Below are 18,026 nucleotides of genomic sequence, written 5' to 3' on the forward strand. Positions count from 1 at the left end.
TTTGCCTTCGATGAAATGAAACAACGCAAGACGGACATGGCATATCGCACTCGGGCCCACAGACATCCCGCACACTCGCCGCACACCCGCCGCCCCCGCGCGCGCCCCACCCCGGCCGGGAGAGAGGGGAGTGACAGTTTGGGACGGCAACAGAACGAGTATGTTGAGTCCTGGCTCAACAACGCAGAGAGAAATGAAGCCGTCCGGCTCACAAGTCCGGCTCACGCGCCCCGACTGACCGATCTACCGCACTGAACACTTCCGCCCCCTCGCTCCCAACCCATCCACTCCGCCCCGGGCCGCGCCGCGTGATCTCGGGCCGCGCGATCTCGGGTGATCTCGGGCCGCGCGGCGTGACCTCGGGCGATCTCGCACAACTCGCGCAATCCCGGAGCTCCACGCCACTCCACTCCACCCCACCCCACCTCACCCACCGCCGCGCCGCGCTATCTCGGGCGATCTCGGAGCGTCGCTCGCGCGGCGTCACAACCTGCTCAAAAAAGGAAGGGCCTGGTTGGAGCCACGGGGCTCACGAGGACGTGCTCGCTCGGTTCTCGCCGCCTCGCCCTGCGCCACTTGGGCCGGTGAGGCGGCGCCCCGCGCGGCGCGTCCCTCGCCCCGTCACGCCGACCCCTGCGCGCACCGCTCATCTTCAGCCCTCTTGGGGTTACTCTTGCGCTCACGCAGGGGAACCCGGCGGTACTCCCTTCCCCCCACCTCCGACGGGTTAGGTCGGTTCTGCGCCCCTTGGCGCCTGTGCATGTCCCGCGTGCCCGCCTGCCAGGGCTGATGTAAGGGTCTGTGTGCCAGTCTGCACCAGTCCGCGCCCTTGCCGTGCCAGACATCTAACTATGAACTCGGGGGCACGGGACGCGGCACAAACGGGGCACAAACGCCAGGCTACAAAGACGGGGAGGCACGTAGAGCGTCGGGGAGGAAGCTGCTTCGCTTCGAGGGGTGGCCGAGACTGGCGAGACTAGCGACGCGGTTGGTGCAGATGGTGCTGCCGCACGTCGGCCTGAAGGACGTGCGGGCTCTACCAGCACCTCGCCCAGTGCGACTCAACGTTCCGCGGCGAGAAAGACGACCAGCGGTGGCAGGGTGGGACGACGACGTCGGCGAGACGTGGCGCAAGTGGGACGGGCGCACGCTGTACATGGACGTCATCGGACCCTTCAAGGAGACCACGCTGTGTCCGCGGCGCCGCTAGGAAGGCTACCACCCGCCCAACTTACGCCGGCGGCGGAGCTGCTGCCTCTTTCCGAGTTCTCGTCTACCAACGAGTTCTTCGAGCAGGCGCAGCGACGGTACACCTCCGGCGTACTTCCTCGCAACTGGCTCGCCCTCGCCGAAGCTTTCGTCAGCGAGGCGTCCAAGAGGGGCGGCCGCTACAAGCCTGCCAAAAGTAGGAGGACTGGCAGGTGCAAGAACCACAAGTGCTGGGGGGGGGGGGGGGGGCGCGAGGCGGTTCGTTTCGTCGCAGTCAGCCAGAAGGGGGCTGGCGCTTTCCACCTGAATGGTATGCGATCCCCATGCGGGATGTTGATATGAAGATGGAGACGTGGGCGATGCGCATTACAGTTCAGCGCCGCCTCGGCCTCCCGCTCGATGTTGCCTGCCAGGCGGTGGAGGCGGGCAAGAAGGCGCCAAACGGCAAGCCGCACGAAGAACTCGGCGATGCCGCAATGGTCAACCCGCGTGCGAAGCACGCGACAAGACACAAACTCCTGCTCAAACGACTCGTCAAGACCCTTCGCTCGACGTGGCGGCGGCGAACATCGGCAAAGGGCATGTGCGCCTCATTGGCGACTTGAAACTTACTTGGAGCACTTGGAGTGCTTACGAGCTCGCTTAAGTGCAAGGGTGGCGACCGGCTCGGCTGGAATGGGGGCTTTTGTCGCCTTCGGCAACACCGCGAGCTGCTCGACTTAGTGATAGGGCATGCTGCATGGCCACGGCCAGAGGGGGGGAGGGGGGGGAGGCGGCGGAAGAGGAAGGAGGAGGAGAGGAGAGCGAGGGGGAGGCGGAGGCGGAGGCACCTGTGACGCCCCCCTACAAGGGCGGCGACTATACCGGTTTGCGCGGGAGAAGAATTGCGACCTGCGCTTGCTTGACTTCGGGACGCTCGGCGGCTTCGGGCAGGGCGTCCGGAAAGAAAACGCAGACTGAAATCGGTCCAGCCCCTCTCCCTGAGGGATGCCTAGTTCTGAGGGCAGAAAAGAAAAGAAAGAGCGGGCAAAAAGCAGACTGACTTGTGACTACGGTCCAGCCCCCCTGAGGGATGCCTAGTTCTCGTGCGCCTCCCGTCGTCCTCTGCCTCTGTGAAGACACACCACTGTGTATAAGTCCGATTCAGTCCTCCTACCAAGACTCGTCCGGGCCGCGGCCCGTGCGCTTGCGCCCCGAGGCGAAGATCTTCGCAAAGATCTTGTCGCCGCGCACCCACTTCTCCATCTCGTTCATCAGACCCTGCGCGCCGGCCTGGAGGCCGTACAGCCCCTCCTCCCCCGTCTCGCGGTTCGGCGCAAAACCGAATTGCTGGCCCACCAGAGCCGCCTTCCAGCACCACGCAATCTCGCACAGCCTGCGCAGCGCGGGCGTGCCTGCCTTGGCCTCCGCCGAGAGGCTCCACTTCATGAGGTCCGACATCGCCTTCGTGTAGCGCTGCTCGACCACAAGCGTGTTGCTCACGCCTGGGACGCCTGTTCATCACATTGAACGCGTGAAGAGACGCCGCTCACAGCCTCGCCTCGGGCGGCGGTGACGTAGCGAGGCGCGCCTATTCAAAACATAGAAGCGTGAAGAGACGCCGTGTTCAACGGCAGCTGTTAGAGCGGCTCGCCGGTGCGGTCGAGCCGCATGCTGTCGCCCGGCTTGGCCTCTGCGTAGTCGCCGCCAAAGAGCTCGCGCGTCTTGCTCTTGCGCGAATGCAGCGACCAGTAGATGTAGATGCTCCACGGCGCCTTTGACGCAGGGTCGCTCGGCTGGTTCTCGTACACGACCGCGATCACCTCGAGCAGCTCGTCGAGCGTGATGTCGAACTCCTCATAAAAGATCAAGCGAACAGAAACACCCGCCGAGTTGAACGCGTGCTTTCTTGCGAGCCTTGCTCCCGCCTTGACTGCGGCGCACGCGAGCCTCTCGGCCAGGTCCTCTCGGATCAGCCCCTTGCTCGCGAGCAGCTGCAGCTCCGGCTTGAGGGCGTACTTGAGCGTCGAACAGACCGTCGCGCCGATGCTCGCCTGCGCCAGCGTGTAGCGCGCATCCGAGTCGAGACTGTCGATCCGTACCAGCGCGGCCGTCGGCAGCGTAAACGCCTGCAGTGCCTCCGTCAGCGCCGCCTGTAACAGAGTGGACGCTAGTGAAGCTCTAGCCGTTCGCAGCGGCCGTGTTGCCGCCGCTCCTCGTCGAGCTGCAGCTCCTCGCCCTCCTCCGCCAACGCGATCCGGACCGCGCTCGCGACCTCGGACGGCGGCCCCTTTGTTGCCAGCGCTGCCAAGACCCGGGGCGGGATGCCGCGGCTCGTAGCGTTCCTGCTGGCGACCGGCAGCCGCCGGAAAACGGCGATCGCATGCTCGAGGCGGACCTAGTCATGGCAGACGAATTTGAGCCGCTATGCGGGGGCATCTTGTGCTCTGGCGCTCCGCTCGCGCGCCGCCGTCCTTGACGCGAGAAACCGCACATTTTTGTGCAGGCCACCAAACTGACGCCGCCAGTGCACGACGCACGCCTCCGGCACTGGCAGTGCCGCGCAATACGCGTCAACCGCAGCTTGCATCAGGCTGGAGTCCACGTGCGCGGCCGCGAGGGCGGTCCCGCACACACGCACCAGCGCTGCGTGGTCCGAGGAGAGCTCAGCGATGGCCGCAGCGGCATCCTTGGCCGGCAAAGCCTACATGATGTGGGAGCGTCGAGGATCCGTCACGGACGCGTCGAGAATGCCGACACCGTGTCGGCGGCAGCCGTGCCTCCCGCCGCAGCATCTCATGGTGGTGCAGCGCCTGCTGTGCACGAAGAATCACAGGCTTCAAATGCGCCGGCAAAGGCCCAGTCCCTCGGCGCGCAACGTGCAGCAGCGCGCGCTCGTTGTCGGCGTCGAACGGGTCGTCCAGGTAAGAGGAGAGCAGCCTCTCCACCTGCGCCACCTCAGGCAACCTCACGAGCTCGTCACGCGCGCGCCGCACAAAGCCCGAGAGCAGCTTGTCCGGCGCGTGCGGGAGCGCCATCTGCAGCGCCGCCTTCTTCTCGCCGTTGAGAGGGTCGGCCACAAATTCCGATCGCAGTCCCTCCAGCAACGCCTTCATTCTTTCCTGCGAACACACAAGGCGAACACACAGGACGTGCAGCTACGGCGAGCTATCTACGGCGCATCTTCTCGGCGGCGTTCAACAGCTCGTCGCGCCGGCCCCACCTGCTGGCCTTGTGCGCCTCAGCGCAGAAGACCGAATCATTGACCTCTTGGGTCGATGATCGGAGCCTGTGTGCAAGGGAAGGGAGGGGTGAGTTTGGCGAGGGAGTGATTGGCGCGCACCTGGTCCTCGAGGAGCTTCGGCCGGCCCTTCCCCCCGTCCAACTTCCACTGCTTCCGCTTCTTCTTTGCGGAATAGCTTGCGGAAGCGTTGCGGAATAGCTTGCGCTCCTCGGTATCGTGTCCTTCGGCGTCTCGGGTCGGGTGGTTCTTCCTCCACACCGGCTTGCCCTGCTCGTCGCGCCACCAGTTCGTCTGCGACGGGGCAGCACAACCGCGGATCGGGCAAGCCTGCGGCGCAAGAGCGTGTGGGCGAGCGGGAGGCGGGGCGAGCCTGCGGCGCAATCTCCGACTCACGGACCACGCTCGGGTCAGCGGCAGAGGCGGCGGCGGCGGCGGGCAGCGCCTCGTCCGCCTCTCCACCTCCCGCCGCCGCCTCCCGCTCCTCTCCACCTCCCGCCGCCGCCTCCCGCTCCTCTCCACCTCCCGCCGCCGCCTCCCGCTCCTCTCCACCTCCCGCCGCCGCCTCTCTCTCCGGCGCCTCACCGACCACGCGCGCGAACGCCACCGCTGCCTCCACCGCGGTGCCGTACAGCCCGATGTAGATGCACCGCTTCCCCTTGTAGCGCTGAGCGCGGAATTGGCCGTAGGGGGCCTGCGTCACGCCCCTGTAGCCCGTGCCACTGTGGCGCACTCCAGTGCCACAGAGGTGCAGCCTCAACCCCTCCGCCTCTGCCACCACACCCCCTGGGCCGGCCGTGGCCGCCTCCTCGGCCATCTCCTCCTCCCCCGCCGCGGCGGCGCCCCCCTGCTCCTCCGCCGCCTCCTCCTCCTCCTCCTCCGCCTCCTCCTCCGCCGCCTCCGCCTCCTCCATCGCCACCCCGAGCGCCGAGACCTCCGCCTCCGAAGCAGCCGCCCGCCTCTCCCACCGCAGCTCCTGCGCCACCCAGCGCCAAGCCGGGCGCAACAGCTCCAGCGGCACGCAATGGAACTCCTATTTGGAAGAACATTGCCCTTATGGGGCGAGCTGAAGCGGGGAAGGGCGGGCCGAGCGCGAGCGCATCGTGCTGCGGCGACCAGACGGTCATCAGCCCGCCCTCCGAGCTGACAAAAAGCACCTACATGGCTCAATGTGGTGACTAGGAGGAGGGGCGGGTGGCGCTGGCCAGTGCCGATGCAGAGGCGGCCGGGCGCCTCCCACCAGCCGTCGTTGTGGGAGAGCTCGAGCGGCGCCTGCACGGGGAGGGCACGGTGGTCGGGACATGGAGGAGGGGAGGCGGCGGGGAGGCGCGAGGGTGCGCCGCGAAATGGAGGGACTCGTCGAACACGTCGAACGTCGGCGGCAGAGGCCGCGCCGTGTCGACACCGACTTCCTCCTCACAGTACTTCTCGTCCGTCTCGAGCAGCTCGACATACCTATGGTTTATCCGTCGGCGGGTATGCGCATCGTGTCCCTCTCTGCTCTGTGGAGACGGCGTGAGCAGCACCGCACGCGCAGCTGCAGGAGACCCCGAGACCGGCTGCCCTTCCAGGAGACCCCGAGAACCACGGCCTCGTGCCACGAGCCGAGGAAGGCCGGGTCGTCGCTGCCCACCTCCACCCTCGTCTGCAGCCCGAATTGGGCAAGGGTCGTGGTCGTGCTAAGGGACAGCGCTGCGGGAGGTGGCGGAGGCGGAGGCGCGAGTTGCGGCGACAGAGTCGGTGGCTGCGGCGGAGGCGGATGAGGCGGAGGCTGCGGAGGCGCGGGACGTGGCGGTGGCGGCGCGGGCGGCGGCGCATTGGAGGCGGCGAAGGCGGCGGTGGCGGCAGCGGGGAGGACGGCGGTGGTGGCGGCGGGGAGGGCGGTGGCGATGGCGGGCTCGGGAGCGGCGACGGCGGCGGCGGGCTCGGGGGCGGCGGCGGCGGCGGGCTCGGCGGCGGCGGGGAAGACGGAGGACGCTTCAGCCGCGGCGGGTCCGGCGGAGGAGGCGAGGGTGGTAGCCTTGGGGAGCTGGGCAGCGGCGGCGGCGGCAAGGTTGATGCCGTGGATGCTGAGCAGGAGGTCGGCTGCGGCGAGGACTACGCGGTGGAAGACCTGGCGCGCCACGTGGCGCACGTGCAGTAGGTACGAGTGGTCGGTGACGAGGCCCAGCTCTCCGTAGCAGCCCTCCAAAACAGCCTGAGAACAGGGAGCGGGATTGTACCGTGTGACATCGTTGCATTGGAGGTGGCGGCGGCGCCTTCAGATTGCGCTGATTGAGGACGAAAGGCAGAAGGAGGCCGTGACGGGCCGCGGAAGTTGACGTGCCCTTGATCATGAACTCCAGCAGCTCGTGCAGCACCTCGATCGCCTTGCGGAGCTGGTCGATGGAGTCGCATGCGTCCTCGTTGACCAAACGCAGCGGCCCGGGCGATTCGACGAGACGCATCAGGTGCAAAGCGAGGACGCTGAAGCCGCCGTCGCCGTGCTGGGCGGCGCTTCTAAGCACGTGGAGGGCTTTCAGGTGTCCGCCATGGCGCGAAAGCCGCAGACCTTCGAACAGATTTTGAAGAAACTCAGCTCGGTCTTGCGTAGGTGTGTGTGTGTGTGTGTGTGTGTGTGTGTGTGTGCGTGTGTGTGTGTGTGTGTGTGTGTGTGTGTGTGTGTGTGTGTGTGTGTGTGTGTGTGTGTGTGTGTGTGTGTGTGTGTGTGTGTGTGTGTGTGTGTGTGTGTGCGTGTGTGTGTGCGTGTGTGTGTGTGTGAGAGAGAGAGATTTTTAGCAATACCAAACCTTTGTTGTTGTTGTTGTTGTGTGTGTGTGTGTGTGTGTGTGTGTGTGTGTGTGTGTGTGTGTGTGTGTGTGTGTGTGTGTGTGTGTGTGTGTGTGTGTGTGTGTGTGTGTGTGTGTGTGTGTGTGTGTGTGTGTGTGTGTGTGTGTGTGTGTGTGTACGCGAGAATAGCTCCGCCGTTCATGGAGGCAACCGATGCGAGTCGACTGGTGTGTGTCGTCGTGGTTTCGTATCAAGGAATACTCACACACACACACTCAGCTTTCTTGCTGCGAGAGAGAGAGAGATTTTTGTGTGAATCGGAGATAAACTACTGCGAGTTGAGGAGTGAGTAAAAGAGGAAGAGTATGTATGTATGTAGAAAGATGAACAACAGTCGGGCTCGGACTGGACACCAACGCGGTATGGGTGGACGCGGGACAGATGATGACGACACGCACGAGCGACACACAGACACAAACAAGCTCACAAGACACACAGCCAGCTGGCTGCCACACACCCTGAGTTGGCGTACACAGAACTCAGGAAGAGGAAGGTAATGCGGTTTCTCTTTTAGAAGGGTGGCCCGGCCATGAGAAGCCGCTGGGACGAACCGCCGAGCCGGTGGTCTGGCCTCGATCGGGCTCAGCAGCGACGTATCACTCTCAGCAGCCGCAGGCTTCGCCGAAGCTCCCCGTCCCGCTCAAACAGCTCTGATCGTCGACGCTCTCGCTCTCCGCTTCACCGCTCGCGGTCGCCGTCATTCGCCGGCAGCGACAGTGGGCACCGGCGGCGCGACGAGCGCGGTTCACGACCGCGCTCGAGCGGCTGGGGCCGCATGCGCGACGACGGCGCTGCCCAATTTCGGGAATCGCCAGGGCGCTTGGACCAGCCGCTTGAGCAGTTTCGCGCTGGCGGCGGGCTCAGCTCTGGCGTGCTTGGCTGGATGAGCGCAGAGTCTGGCGGTGGCGGCGGTGCTGCGACGCGGCACCCGCCTCGCGAGCAGCCACAACCTGAACGTCGACGCGACCGTCCTACGACGAAAGGCGGCCATTGGCAGACGGGAGCGGTCGGTTTCCTCCTCCCGAACACGAGTTGGAATGAGGCCGACACGCCACGCGTCGTCGAGTGCCTCGCGACACGAAATCGGCCTCACTGCTCGCGCGAAGTCACAGTTCGGCTGCTCGGAGGCCACACCACGGAATACGTCACCGACGACGCCCACCTACGGAAGATGTGTGACTTCCTGGCGCGCTTTTGGCGAGAGCATGGCGGAGAGGAAGACTTCAGGAGGGGAGTGCAGGCTGGACTCGAGCAGATGGCGGCGAATGAGACGCGCGATGCGTCGCGGGGAGGCGCTTGGATCCACGCGGTGGTGTCCGCGGAGCAGTTGTGGGACCGGTTCTTTACGCGGGACCAACTCCACCATGGGCGCGTGATACCGGAGGTCCCAGCCTATCTGGCACAGCCACCTGTCGAGTGACGCGTACCGGTTCTAAAGGTTCTAAAGTAGACGCGTACAAATAAAGCAAAATTTCTGTCCTTTCGTGTGTGCGTTGTCTTTTGACCTCGTCCCTGCGCCTCAACTGGTGCGGAGTGGTCGAGTGCAATCCCTCTGTGGTCGAGTGCAATCCCGCTGGCGCTGCCGAGCTGACCGAAGAGGAACTACGGCATAGGCGGGGTGTTGCATAGGTGGGGAGTCTCCCCCGCTGGTCTCCTCCTTCCCGTTTTTTCTTTTCTTTTGAGAGCAGAACGCCGGGTTTGTCTTGTATGTCAGTGCGTGTCGGGGGGGTGTCAGAAGTGTCGGTGGGAGGCAGCGAAGGGCGGGGCAAGGCCGGAGGCGCAACCATTCGTCGGCTCGTCGGGGTTGGAGAAGGGGGAGGGAAGTCTGGGCGGTCGGCGAGGGGGTCGCAGTGGACTGGGCGTACGGGGTAGCCGCCACTTTCCTGCCTCACAAGGGCGGGGCTGTCCCGGAAAGTGAGAAACGCCGGGCAGCGTGGTGCACGATTTCAACCTCCCATACGTGTGTTTGATTCGCTCCTTTCCTCGGGCTGTTCCATCTTCCTTTCTCCTTCCAACTCAGGCGAGGCGGGGGGGGGCGTGGGTGCGGAGTGCGGTGCGTGTGAGTGTGTGCATGGCATGTGGCTACAGCAAGTGTCCGTCAGGCTGTATTATTATTAACAACGAAGGCGCTCTCAAAAAAAGAAAACGTGTGCCGACGACCGAAAACCTTCCGCGCGCCGTGACAATCCATCCTCTTGCGCAAAGTACATGTCGCACGCGGTGGGCGTGGCCGCGGCCGCCGCCACCGCTGCCGTGCTTGGCATCGTCTCGCAGGAGCTGCGCACGGCCAAGGTAGCAGGCAGCAGCATGGCACCCACGTTCCAGACCGGCTCCTCCATCCTGATCGAGCGTGTGTCGCTATTCCTCGGTGCAGTCTGCCACGCAGCTCTGCCCCTCATCGAGCACCGGGCGCCGCATGGGCCGCCTAGTGATGGGCTCGCGCGCCACGCTCGCACCGCCTTCACCGCCGCCTTCACCGCCACCACCGCTGCCCCCCTCACCCGCGCTACCACCGCTGCCCCCCTCACCCGCGCTCGCCGCCGCGACAGGGCGCCTCGCCCGCGGCGACGTGGTCGTGCTGCGCTCGCCCGAGGTGGAGCGAGACGAGCCGAGCGAGGCGGCGAAGCCGTGCTCGCTCCCGACCCGTCCCTGAGCCTCCCTGTAGGTCGACCGAGACTGGCTGACAAAGCGCGTGGTCGGCGTCGGCGGCGACTGGCTGTATGCGAGGGACGGCCGGCTGGTGAGGGTGCCGACGGAGCACGTCTGGGTGGAGGTATCGAGGGACACGTCCGAGACACCCCCCCTCCCCCCCCTCCTTCCCTGCGGCGCTTTCGAGGCCCTTCCGAGACACTCCCTGAGGCGCTGCCGAGGCACTGCTACGGCCGGCTGCTTCTCTTGGCCCGCCACACCGTTGAACACCAAAAATGGCAGATACCAGCGCGTCAAGCTTGCGACTTCCGTCCCTCTTATGTACCTCATTTGATCGTGTTCTTTTGCCCCTTCTGCAGGGCGACAACGCCTCCAACTCGAACGACAGCACGCACTACGGCGCCGTGCCGCGCGGCACGCTGGCGGGTACGGTGGTGGCCAAGGTGGCACGCCCACCACACGCCCATCACACGCACACCACTCGCCCATCACACGCCCATCACACGCACACCACTCGCCCATCACACGTCCACCACACGCACACCACCACACGCCCACCACACGCACAACATTCGCCCATCACACGCACACCGCAGCCCATCACGCATAGACACAACGCCGGCCCAAGTGCCAAGACGCACGAGCACAGACAGTCGAGAAGGGAGAGACAGCGACGACAGCCAGAAGCCAGCACTGGGTCCCAGGAAGGCGAATGCGATGACGGCCATCACACGCCCATCACACGCCCATCACACGCACACGCACACGCACACGCACACGCACACGCACACGCACACGCACACGCACACGCACACGCACACGCACACACCCCGGCGCAGGTTTGGCCGCCGGAAGAGGCGGGGCCTGTCGCGACGCGCCACGCCGCCTGCGAGGTGGGCCGCCATCTCATCACCGAGATAACCCGAGATTACCCGAGATTGCCCGAGATTACCCTACATCTCCCCACACCTCCCCAACATCACCACAAGCTGCCTCTTCATCTCCCCACACCGCCCCCCACATCTCCCCAACCCCTCCCCAGCACCTCCCCAGCACCTCCCCAGCACCTCCCCAGATCTCACATCTCCCCCGCATCTCCCCAGGCGAGGGTCATCCCCGCCGCCGAAGCGTCTCGCCTCCGCAGCCTCCCCACGGAGGCCGGCGAGACCCTGCGTGCAGCGCTGCACCGAGCCCGCAGCGCGATGCATCCGCGCGCTGCGAGCTCGAGACGGCGTGTCCCGGACACGTCCACGACACGTCCGCGACGCGCGCCCGTAGGCATGAGTACTCCGAGCGATGATGGCGCGCGGTTGTGTCGCCGCGATGTCGGCGCCGGTGCCGGTGCCGGTGCCGGTGTTGTGGGTGGGTGGGTGGGTGGTGGTGGTGGTGGTGGTGGTGGGGTGGGGGGGGGGGGGTGGGGGGGTGGGGGGGGGGTTTTGGGGCGGGAGGCAAGGCAGGCGAGGGGGTTGCTCCGATGGGGTTCTGAGATAAAAATTTGTATAAGGAGGGCGGGCTGGGGCCTTCTGAAGGCAATAGGCGCCCCCCAAAGTTTTTTTTCCGGCCGATGGTGGCCGCTCGGTTCCGGCTCAGCACTGTCCCGTCGCCGCACTGCTCACAGCGCTCAGGGCCGCCGCTGGCGCAGCTGCGCACGGACACGCCGCCGCTGCTCGCGCCGCTGCCGCCTCTCCAGCCTGCGTGCCGCCGGCCAAAGCCGAGCCGCCACACAGGCCTCCGCACCGCCGTGCAGCGCGGGATCGCGATCGCAAAGGCGGCGACGCACGCGGCGGCGGTGCTCCTCGTCGCGCTCCTCGTCGCGCTGCCGCTGCCCACCTCTCCCGCCCTCGCCGCCGCCGCCAACGCTGCGCCGCCGCAGCAGCAGCCGGCCGCCACCGTCTCGCACGGCCGCCTCTTCCGGTACTACGGCCGCGCGTCGGCCGCGCAGGCCTCCTCCTCCGCCGCTGCCAGCGCTGACGCCGCCGGCGGCGAGGCTCCGTCCACCGTCGAGACGGGATTGCCGTCAGTCAACCTGCGGCGACGCTGGCTAGATGCGGAGAGAGAGCGACAGTCGGGACAAAGTCCACCACCTTGAGGGAGAAGAGTCAACGGCTCGTGGTCGGGGGGAGTGGAGGTGTCCGGACGCGCGCGCACGCGCGCCCTTTTTCGCCCATCTCACACACGCACACGCACGCACACACGCACGCACACACGCACGCACGCATTCGCACACACGCGCCGCAGGTTGACTGACGGCACTCCTCCCGACGGTACCTGCCTTTGCGCCGCAGGCTGCCCGGCCTCGAGCCCCCGACGCCGGTGGGGGGCGCGCGGCGAAAGACGTCGTTTGTGACTGCGGCGGTGCAGGCCGTCGGTCCTTCGGTCGTCCGCATCGACACGGCGCTCCCTCTTTTGTCTCCCTCCGTCCCTCCCTCCCTCCCTCCCTCCCTCCCTCCCTCCCTCCCTCTCTCCGGGCCAGCTCGAGAAGCTAAGGCGGTGGGCGCCGCCTCCTCACGCCAACATGCTGCGACCAGGAGCGGCTGGTGGACCGGCCCGCGCTCGAGGGGTACCTTTTCCCCGACCGCGGCGGCGAGGGCGACGGGCAGCGGCGCGAGTCCGGGCAGGGCTCCGGCGTCATCCTGTCGGAAGATGGGCTCATCATGACCAATGCGAACAAATGCAGCAGTTGCACGGGCCCAGAAGCAAACGCAAGACCCCTCCACATTTGGATCAGGCCCACGTGGTGAAGAATGCGGCCAAGGTGACGGTCACGCTCATCGACGGGCGCACATTCGACGGCCTGGTGAGGGGCACCGACGAGTTCATGGACTTGGCCGCCATCCGCATCAAGCCGTCCGGGAAGCCGCTGCCGACCGCCCCGCTCGGGCGCTCGGACGAGCTGCAGGTTTCGTCCAAGTTGCACTCCGCTTCCAACTCACCCAGTCACCCCTCCGTTCTTTGGTTCCGATCGCCCACCAGTTGAGTCATGCATCGTCACCAGAATGGCAGCTGAGTGGCCTGCCACCTCCAGGTCGGCGATTGGGCGATCGCCATCGGCAACGCCGTCGGGCTCGACTCGACGGTCACGCTCGGCATCATCTCGTCGCTGTCTCGCTCCGCCGCCGAGGTTGGCATCCCAAACAAGAAGGTCAACTTCATACAGACCGACGCAGCGATCAACCCGGGCAGCGTTGGCGGCCCGCTGCCCGCGCCTTCCTGCCCCCTCTTCACTGGCGCAAGGGTGTGAACAGGCAACTCTGGCGGCCCGCTGCTCAACGAGTTTGGTGAGGTGGTCGGCATCAACACCGCGATCCGCGCCAACGCCGCCGGCATCGGCTTTGCCATCCCCATCGACACCGCCGAGAAGGCGACGGGGACGGATCTCGGCCGATCTCGGGAAGGGCGGCTCATCTCGGCGGATCTCGGCGGATCTCGGCGGATCTCGGCGGATCACGGGCTGTCAGGCGATGAAGACGCTCTCGGCGGGCGGGAAGATCTCGCACGCGTACCTCGGCATCTCGATGCTGTCTCTGACGCCCGAGGCGGCACGGCTCAACAACGCCGACCCAAACTCGAACGTGTACCTGCCCGAGCAGCACGGCGCCGACCCCGTCCTCCTCCGCGCTCTGGGGCCCTTCTAGCATCCTCCGAGGGAGCGTCCCTGACCACACCGTCAGGCGCCCTCGTCCTCGCCGTCGGGCCAGACACACCCGCCGCGAAGGCGGGATTCCGAAAGTTCGACCTCATCGTCGAGCTCGCCGGCGAGATACAGCCGAGATACAGCCGAGATACAGCCGAGATACAGCCGAGATACAGCTCGCAGGCGAGGGATGGCCGAGATACAGCCGAGATACAGCCGAGATACAGCTCGCAGGCGAGGGATGGCCGAGATACAGCCGAGATACAGCCGAGATACAGCCGAGATACAGCCGAGATACAGCCGAGAGATCGGCGAGCGATCGCCGAGGCGTGGGCAAGCTCGACCCCCCCCCCCCTCGCAGGCACGCCCATCTCGTCGGCCGCGGACGCCCAGCGGCTCGTCGACGAGACGAGGGTGGGGCAGCCGCTGCAGGCGCGTCACGACGGGAGTGGATGGGTTCGCCTGTGATGGGGAAGACCGCGCACCGCTCGCCCACGCGCGCCGGGTCGTTTACGTCGAGTGCCGTGGGGCGGCTGTCTGTCTAGACGTGGAGTCGCGAGGGCCGCCTGGCCCTTGCCCCCCACCACCCTGGGGTGGAGACGGCTCCCTGACCGCACCTCTCCTCTCGCCTCGTCACAGGTCAAGGTGCTGCGGCAGCAGAAGCAGATCAGCCTCTCGGTGGTGACGGGCGACCTCTCGACGCGCCCGGAGCGAAGGTGAGTACAGTGGCCAGGGAGGGGGCGCACGGCGAGCGCGGCATGTTCATGGATGCGGTGCGGGCGGGGAGGCGGGCGCACTCCGCACATAGTGTCACATAGAGTGTCTCGCTCTGGGGGCTGGTTACGGATCTGACAGACTGGGAAAAGAGCCTCTGGTCGTGGAGACGCCGGTTGAAGTTTTCCCCTCTTTTCCTGTAGAATATGTCCATTACTACCTACACTACCTTCGTGGAGCCCCTTCGGTTTTCTTTTCTTCGCTGTCCACCCCGCCGCGCCCCCACTCGCGCAGCCTCGCCTCCGCCGCCGCCACCGCCGCTCCCTCGCCAGACGCGCCGCCGCCCACCCGCCTGCTCGACCTTCCCAGGGAGCTCCTCGAGCGCGCCCTGTCTCGCTGCGACAGCCCCGTCGACATTGCTCGCGTCGCGGCCGTCTCGCTGCTCTTCCACGCCTCGCTTGCGCTGGAGGGCATCCGCTCGTGGGCGCAAGAGCGCGGCTTCGAGCTGCCGGCGCAGCCAGAGGACGAGACCTGCGCCGTGCGGTGGCTGTGCTATTCGGCGTTGCTGTGCGAGTCCAACACGCCGGCGAGGGCGGCAGCAGGCGAACGGCACAGCGTCTTCATCGACGGCGAGGGGCGGCTCTCGTCGTGCGGCAATGAGGCGGAGGGTGAGGAGGACGACGAGGACGACGAGGAGGAATTCGCAGGGCTCCTCGGCCACGGCGAGGGCGCGACGCGGCTCAACACGCCGACCCGCCTCCCGTCAACGCTGGGCGGCGAGCGCGCCATGAGCGTGTCGGCTGGAGTTGGCCACAGCCTCGCCCTCACCGCCGACGGCGCTGTCTGGAGCTGGGGTGAGGGCAGCTTTGGCTGCTTGGGCCACGGCGACGAGCAGGACCAGCAGCTGCCGAAGAAGATCGAGGCCTTTGCTGGGCAGCGTGTCCTCGCTGTGTCGGCTGGAAACTTGCACAACATCGCCCTCACCGCCGACAGTTCCATCTTTGCTTGGGGCGAGGGTGAGACCGGCTGCCTAGGCCACGGAGAGGAACGGCCGAACCAGCTGCTGCCCATGAAGATCGAGGCCTTGGCTGGCCAGCGCGTCCTCGCTGTGTCGGCTGGAGCCGAGCACAGCCTCGCCATCACCGCCAACGGCGCCGTCTGGAGCTGGGGCAGTGGAGACTGGGGCAAGCTGGGCCACGGCGACGAGCAGCGCCAGCCGCTGCCCAAGAAGGTCGAGGCCTTTGCTGGGCGGCGCGTTGTCGCTGTCTCGGCTGGAGGCTACCACAGCCTCGCCCTCACCGCCGACGGCGCCGCTTGGAGCTGGGGCCATGGAGCCCTTGGCCAGCTGGGCCACGGCAACTATCAGCGGCAGCTGCTGCCGAAGAAGGTCGAGGCCTTTGCTGGGCGGCGCGTCGTCGCTGTGTCGGCAGGGACATGGCACAACCTCGCCCTCACCGGCAGCGGCACTGTCTGGAGCTGGGGCGGTGGAGTCTCTGGCAAGCTGGGCCACGGCGACCAGGAAGAGCAGCTGCTGCCCAAGAAGGTCGAGGCCTTTGCTGGCCAGCGCGTCGTCGCTGTGTCAGCTGGACCATTCCACAGCCTCGCCACCACGGCCGACGGCGCTGTTTGTGCTTGGGGCCTGGGCAAAAGCGGCTGCCTTGGCCACGGAGAGGACCTGTCGAACCAGCTGCTGCCCAAGAAGATCGAGGTGTGGTCGCGGGAGTGAGAAGCGGGGACCACCCGGGGACCGGGACCGGGATCGGGGTGTGCGTGCGAGGGAAGGGCTGAACAGATGTCATCATGTTTGGTCGTGCGTGTCGTGCGCGGAGGCCGGAGCGCGGCGTGGGCCCCGAGCGACATCTGTATCGTTTCTCTCTGGTTTCTCTGTATCTGTTTGCGATTGAGCTTTGACGTTGAGGGATTGAGTTGTCGTTTCCGATCGCGACATCCGTGGCACGTGTGGGTGCGGCGGTGCGCCCGCGGACGCCACGACGCACGAGACGTCTCCGAATACTCCAAAGACCCGTTAGTGACTTTACACGCAGCGGGCTTTGGCCTTTGCGCTTGGAAAACGAACTCCGATTCGCAGACTGGCCGCGGACACAGCTCGAACACGGTAACACAGAGCTCAGTGGCCCGCATGTACTCTCCATGCGCCCTCAGGCAAACGCGGTCGGCCTCGCGGGCGGTCGCTGCGGCGGCTGCAGCATCGCGCCCACCCCGGGCGGCATCGACGCGCCGGACGGCGCGCAATTTGACGGCAGCGACATTGACGGCGGGTAGTTGAATCGCGCGTCGCCTATGGGGAGATTGTGGGGAGATATGAGCAGATATGAGCTCGACGTCCGGCTGGTGCGAGAGATGGGGAGATATGGCGAGATATGGGGAGACACGGTGCGAGAGATGTACCAGGAGATATGGCGAGATATGGCGAGATATGGGGAGATGTGGGAGATTTGCGTCGCCGTTGGAGGCGAGCTGCGGCGAGTGGTGGAAGGGCGAGGGCGGCGTGACGGAACCCTCGACAACCTACGAGGGGAGATATGGGGAGATCTGGGGAGATCTGGGAACCCTCGACAGCCACAGAGTCAATACCCCCAACGAGTCTATCCAAGACAGCGAATGCCGCGGAACGCGGTTGAATACGGCGGGACGCGTGTCCTCTCGAGCGCTGGTTTGGATACCAGACTTCGTCTTCCAGCCTAGGCTCGACAACCGTGCCCGCCGGTGCCAGCGTGTTGGCGCCGCGCGCGCGCGGTCCCGCCGGAGACACCAGCTGCCTGGAAAAAAGAAAAGCAGCCGCTCCGAACAGAGGCAGTGTGTGGCGACCGAAAGGGAGGGGGGGGCAGAGAGAGGGGAGTGAGGGGAGTGCGGGGAGAGATGGAAAGAGGAGAAGGGCGAGGAAGAGTGTGGGTTTGGGGTGCGCCTGCTCGTCTGGGCGTCGAGGTCGATCGGCGTGTCGAGGGAGACGTTGACGACGGTTCTCTCAATCTTGAGCCGCAGCCCTGTGTCGTACGGGTTGGCCTAGCGAGACACCGCCGAGAGATCGCCGAGATTTCGCCAAGATGGCTGAGACATAGCAGGGGCTGTTTGCCTCGCGCGACCCCTCCCGGTAGATCTCGGCGGTCTCCCGGCTGTCTCTCGGCGGTCTCTCGGCCGTCTCTCGGCGATCTCTTGGCGGTCTCTCGGCAATCTCTCGGCGGTCTCTCGACGGTCTCTCGGCGGTCTCTCGGCGGTCTCTCGGCTTCGTCTTGCCTGCCGCGACCCCTCCTGGTAGATGTGCTGCGGGAGCCCCTTTCCTCGCAGCACCTTCACCTCGCCCGGGTTGACCTGCGGCGAGGGGAGCGGGCGGCGTCGTGTGCGCGCCTCCCCCCTCCTCCCCGCAAACCTTGTCGGCAGCGAGGCCCTTTCGGCGGGCGAGGCCGACGGGCAGAGGCGCCGGAGGCGGCGCAGAGGGCACTCTTGCGGGTACGTGGCGGTATGGGGCGGAAGAGCGGGGCGGAGGTGCGCGCGCGCGCGCCCACAGCAGAAAGTACGGCTCGCCGCGCTGCATCGCGCTGCCGAACGCCGCGTCGCGCACGCCAGCCGCATCTGCTGCGCGCTGAAGCAGCGCGTCGATCAGCGGCGGGCCCCAGGTGATGGAGCGGTACGCGCAGCCGCGGTGCGGCTCGTCGACGTACCAGTGCCCCTCGTACCGCGCGAAGAGCACCGCCTACGCGCGCGCCGCGGCAGGGGAGCGGCGGTCGGCGGCGCGCAGAGGAGCAGCGTCTG

At 66.4% G+C, this 18,026-nt stretch overlaps 3 protein-coding genes across 3 annotated transcripts in view; 2 read left to right on the forward strand and 1 right to left on the reverse strand.

The window, feature by feature from the left end:
- Positions 1-9,466: 9,466 nt before the first annotated feature.
- On the forward strand, positions 9,467-10,241 carry EMIHUDRAFT_217133 (hypothetical protein; the record flags this gene model as incomplete). The annotated part of the gene is made up of 3 exons (XM_005761215.1): positions 9,467-9,631; positions 9,924-10,045; positions 10,118-10,241. The coding sequence occupies 3 exons, from the start codon at positions 9,467-9,469 to the stop codon at positions 10,239-10,241; spliced, it is 411 nt and encodes a 136-aa protein (XP_005761272.1).
- Positions 10,242-12,244: 2,003 nt separating this feature from the next.
- On the forward strand, positions 12,245-13,280 carry EMIHUDRAFT_68105 (hypothetical protein; the record flags this gene model as incomplete). The annotated part of the gene is made up of 5 exons (XM_005761216.1): positions 12,245-12,325; positions 12,436-12,542; positions 12,605-12,806; positions 12,933-13,142; positions 13,182-13,280. Coding segments are annotated over 5 exons (699 nt in total), but the record flags the coding sequence as incomplete, so codon positions are not given.
- Positions 13,281-16,318: 3,038 nt separating this feature from the next.
- EMIHUDRAFT_438238 (hypothetical protein) overlaps positions 16,319-18,026 on the reverse strand; it is a 3,524-nt gene continuing 1,816 nt past the window's right edge. Inside the window, exons 2-7 of the mRNA XM_005761217.1 lie at positions 17,776-17,969; positions 17,511-17,585; positions 17,182-17,279; positions 16,972-17,035; positions 16,721-16,784; positions 16,319-16,554 (exon numbers count right to left, since the gene is read on the reverse strand). Of these exons, the coding sequence (XP_005761274.1) occupies positions 16,415-16,554; positions 16,721-16,784; positions 16,972-17,035; positions 17,182-17,279; positions 17,511-17,585; positions 17,776-17,808 (474 nt within the window). The 5' untranslated portion in view covers positions 17,809-17,969 and the 3' untranslated portion in view covers positions 16,319-16,414. The remainder of the gene's footprint in view (positions 16,555-16,720; positions 16,785-16,971; positions 17,036-17,181; positions 17,280-17,510; positions 17,586-17,775; positions 17,970-18,026) is intronic.

Source organism: Emiliania huxleyi, assembly GCF_000372725.1.
Source record: "Emiliania huxleyi CCMP1516 unplaced genomic scaffold EMIHUscaffold_72, whole genome shotgun sequence".
Taxonomy (NCBI): Eukaryota; Haptophyta; order Isochrysidales; family Noelaerhabdaceae; genus Emiliania; species Emiliania huxleyi.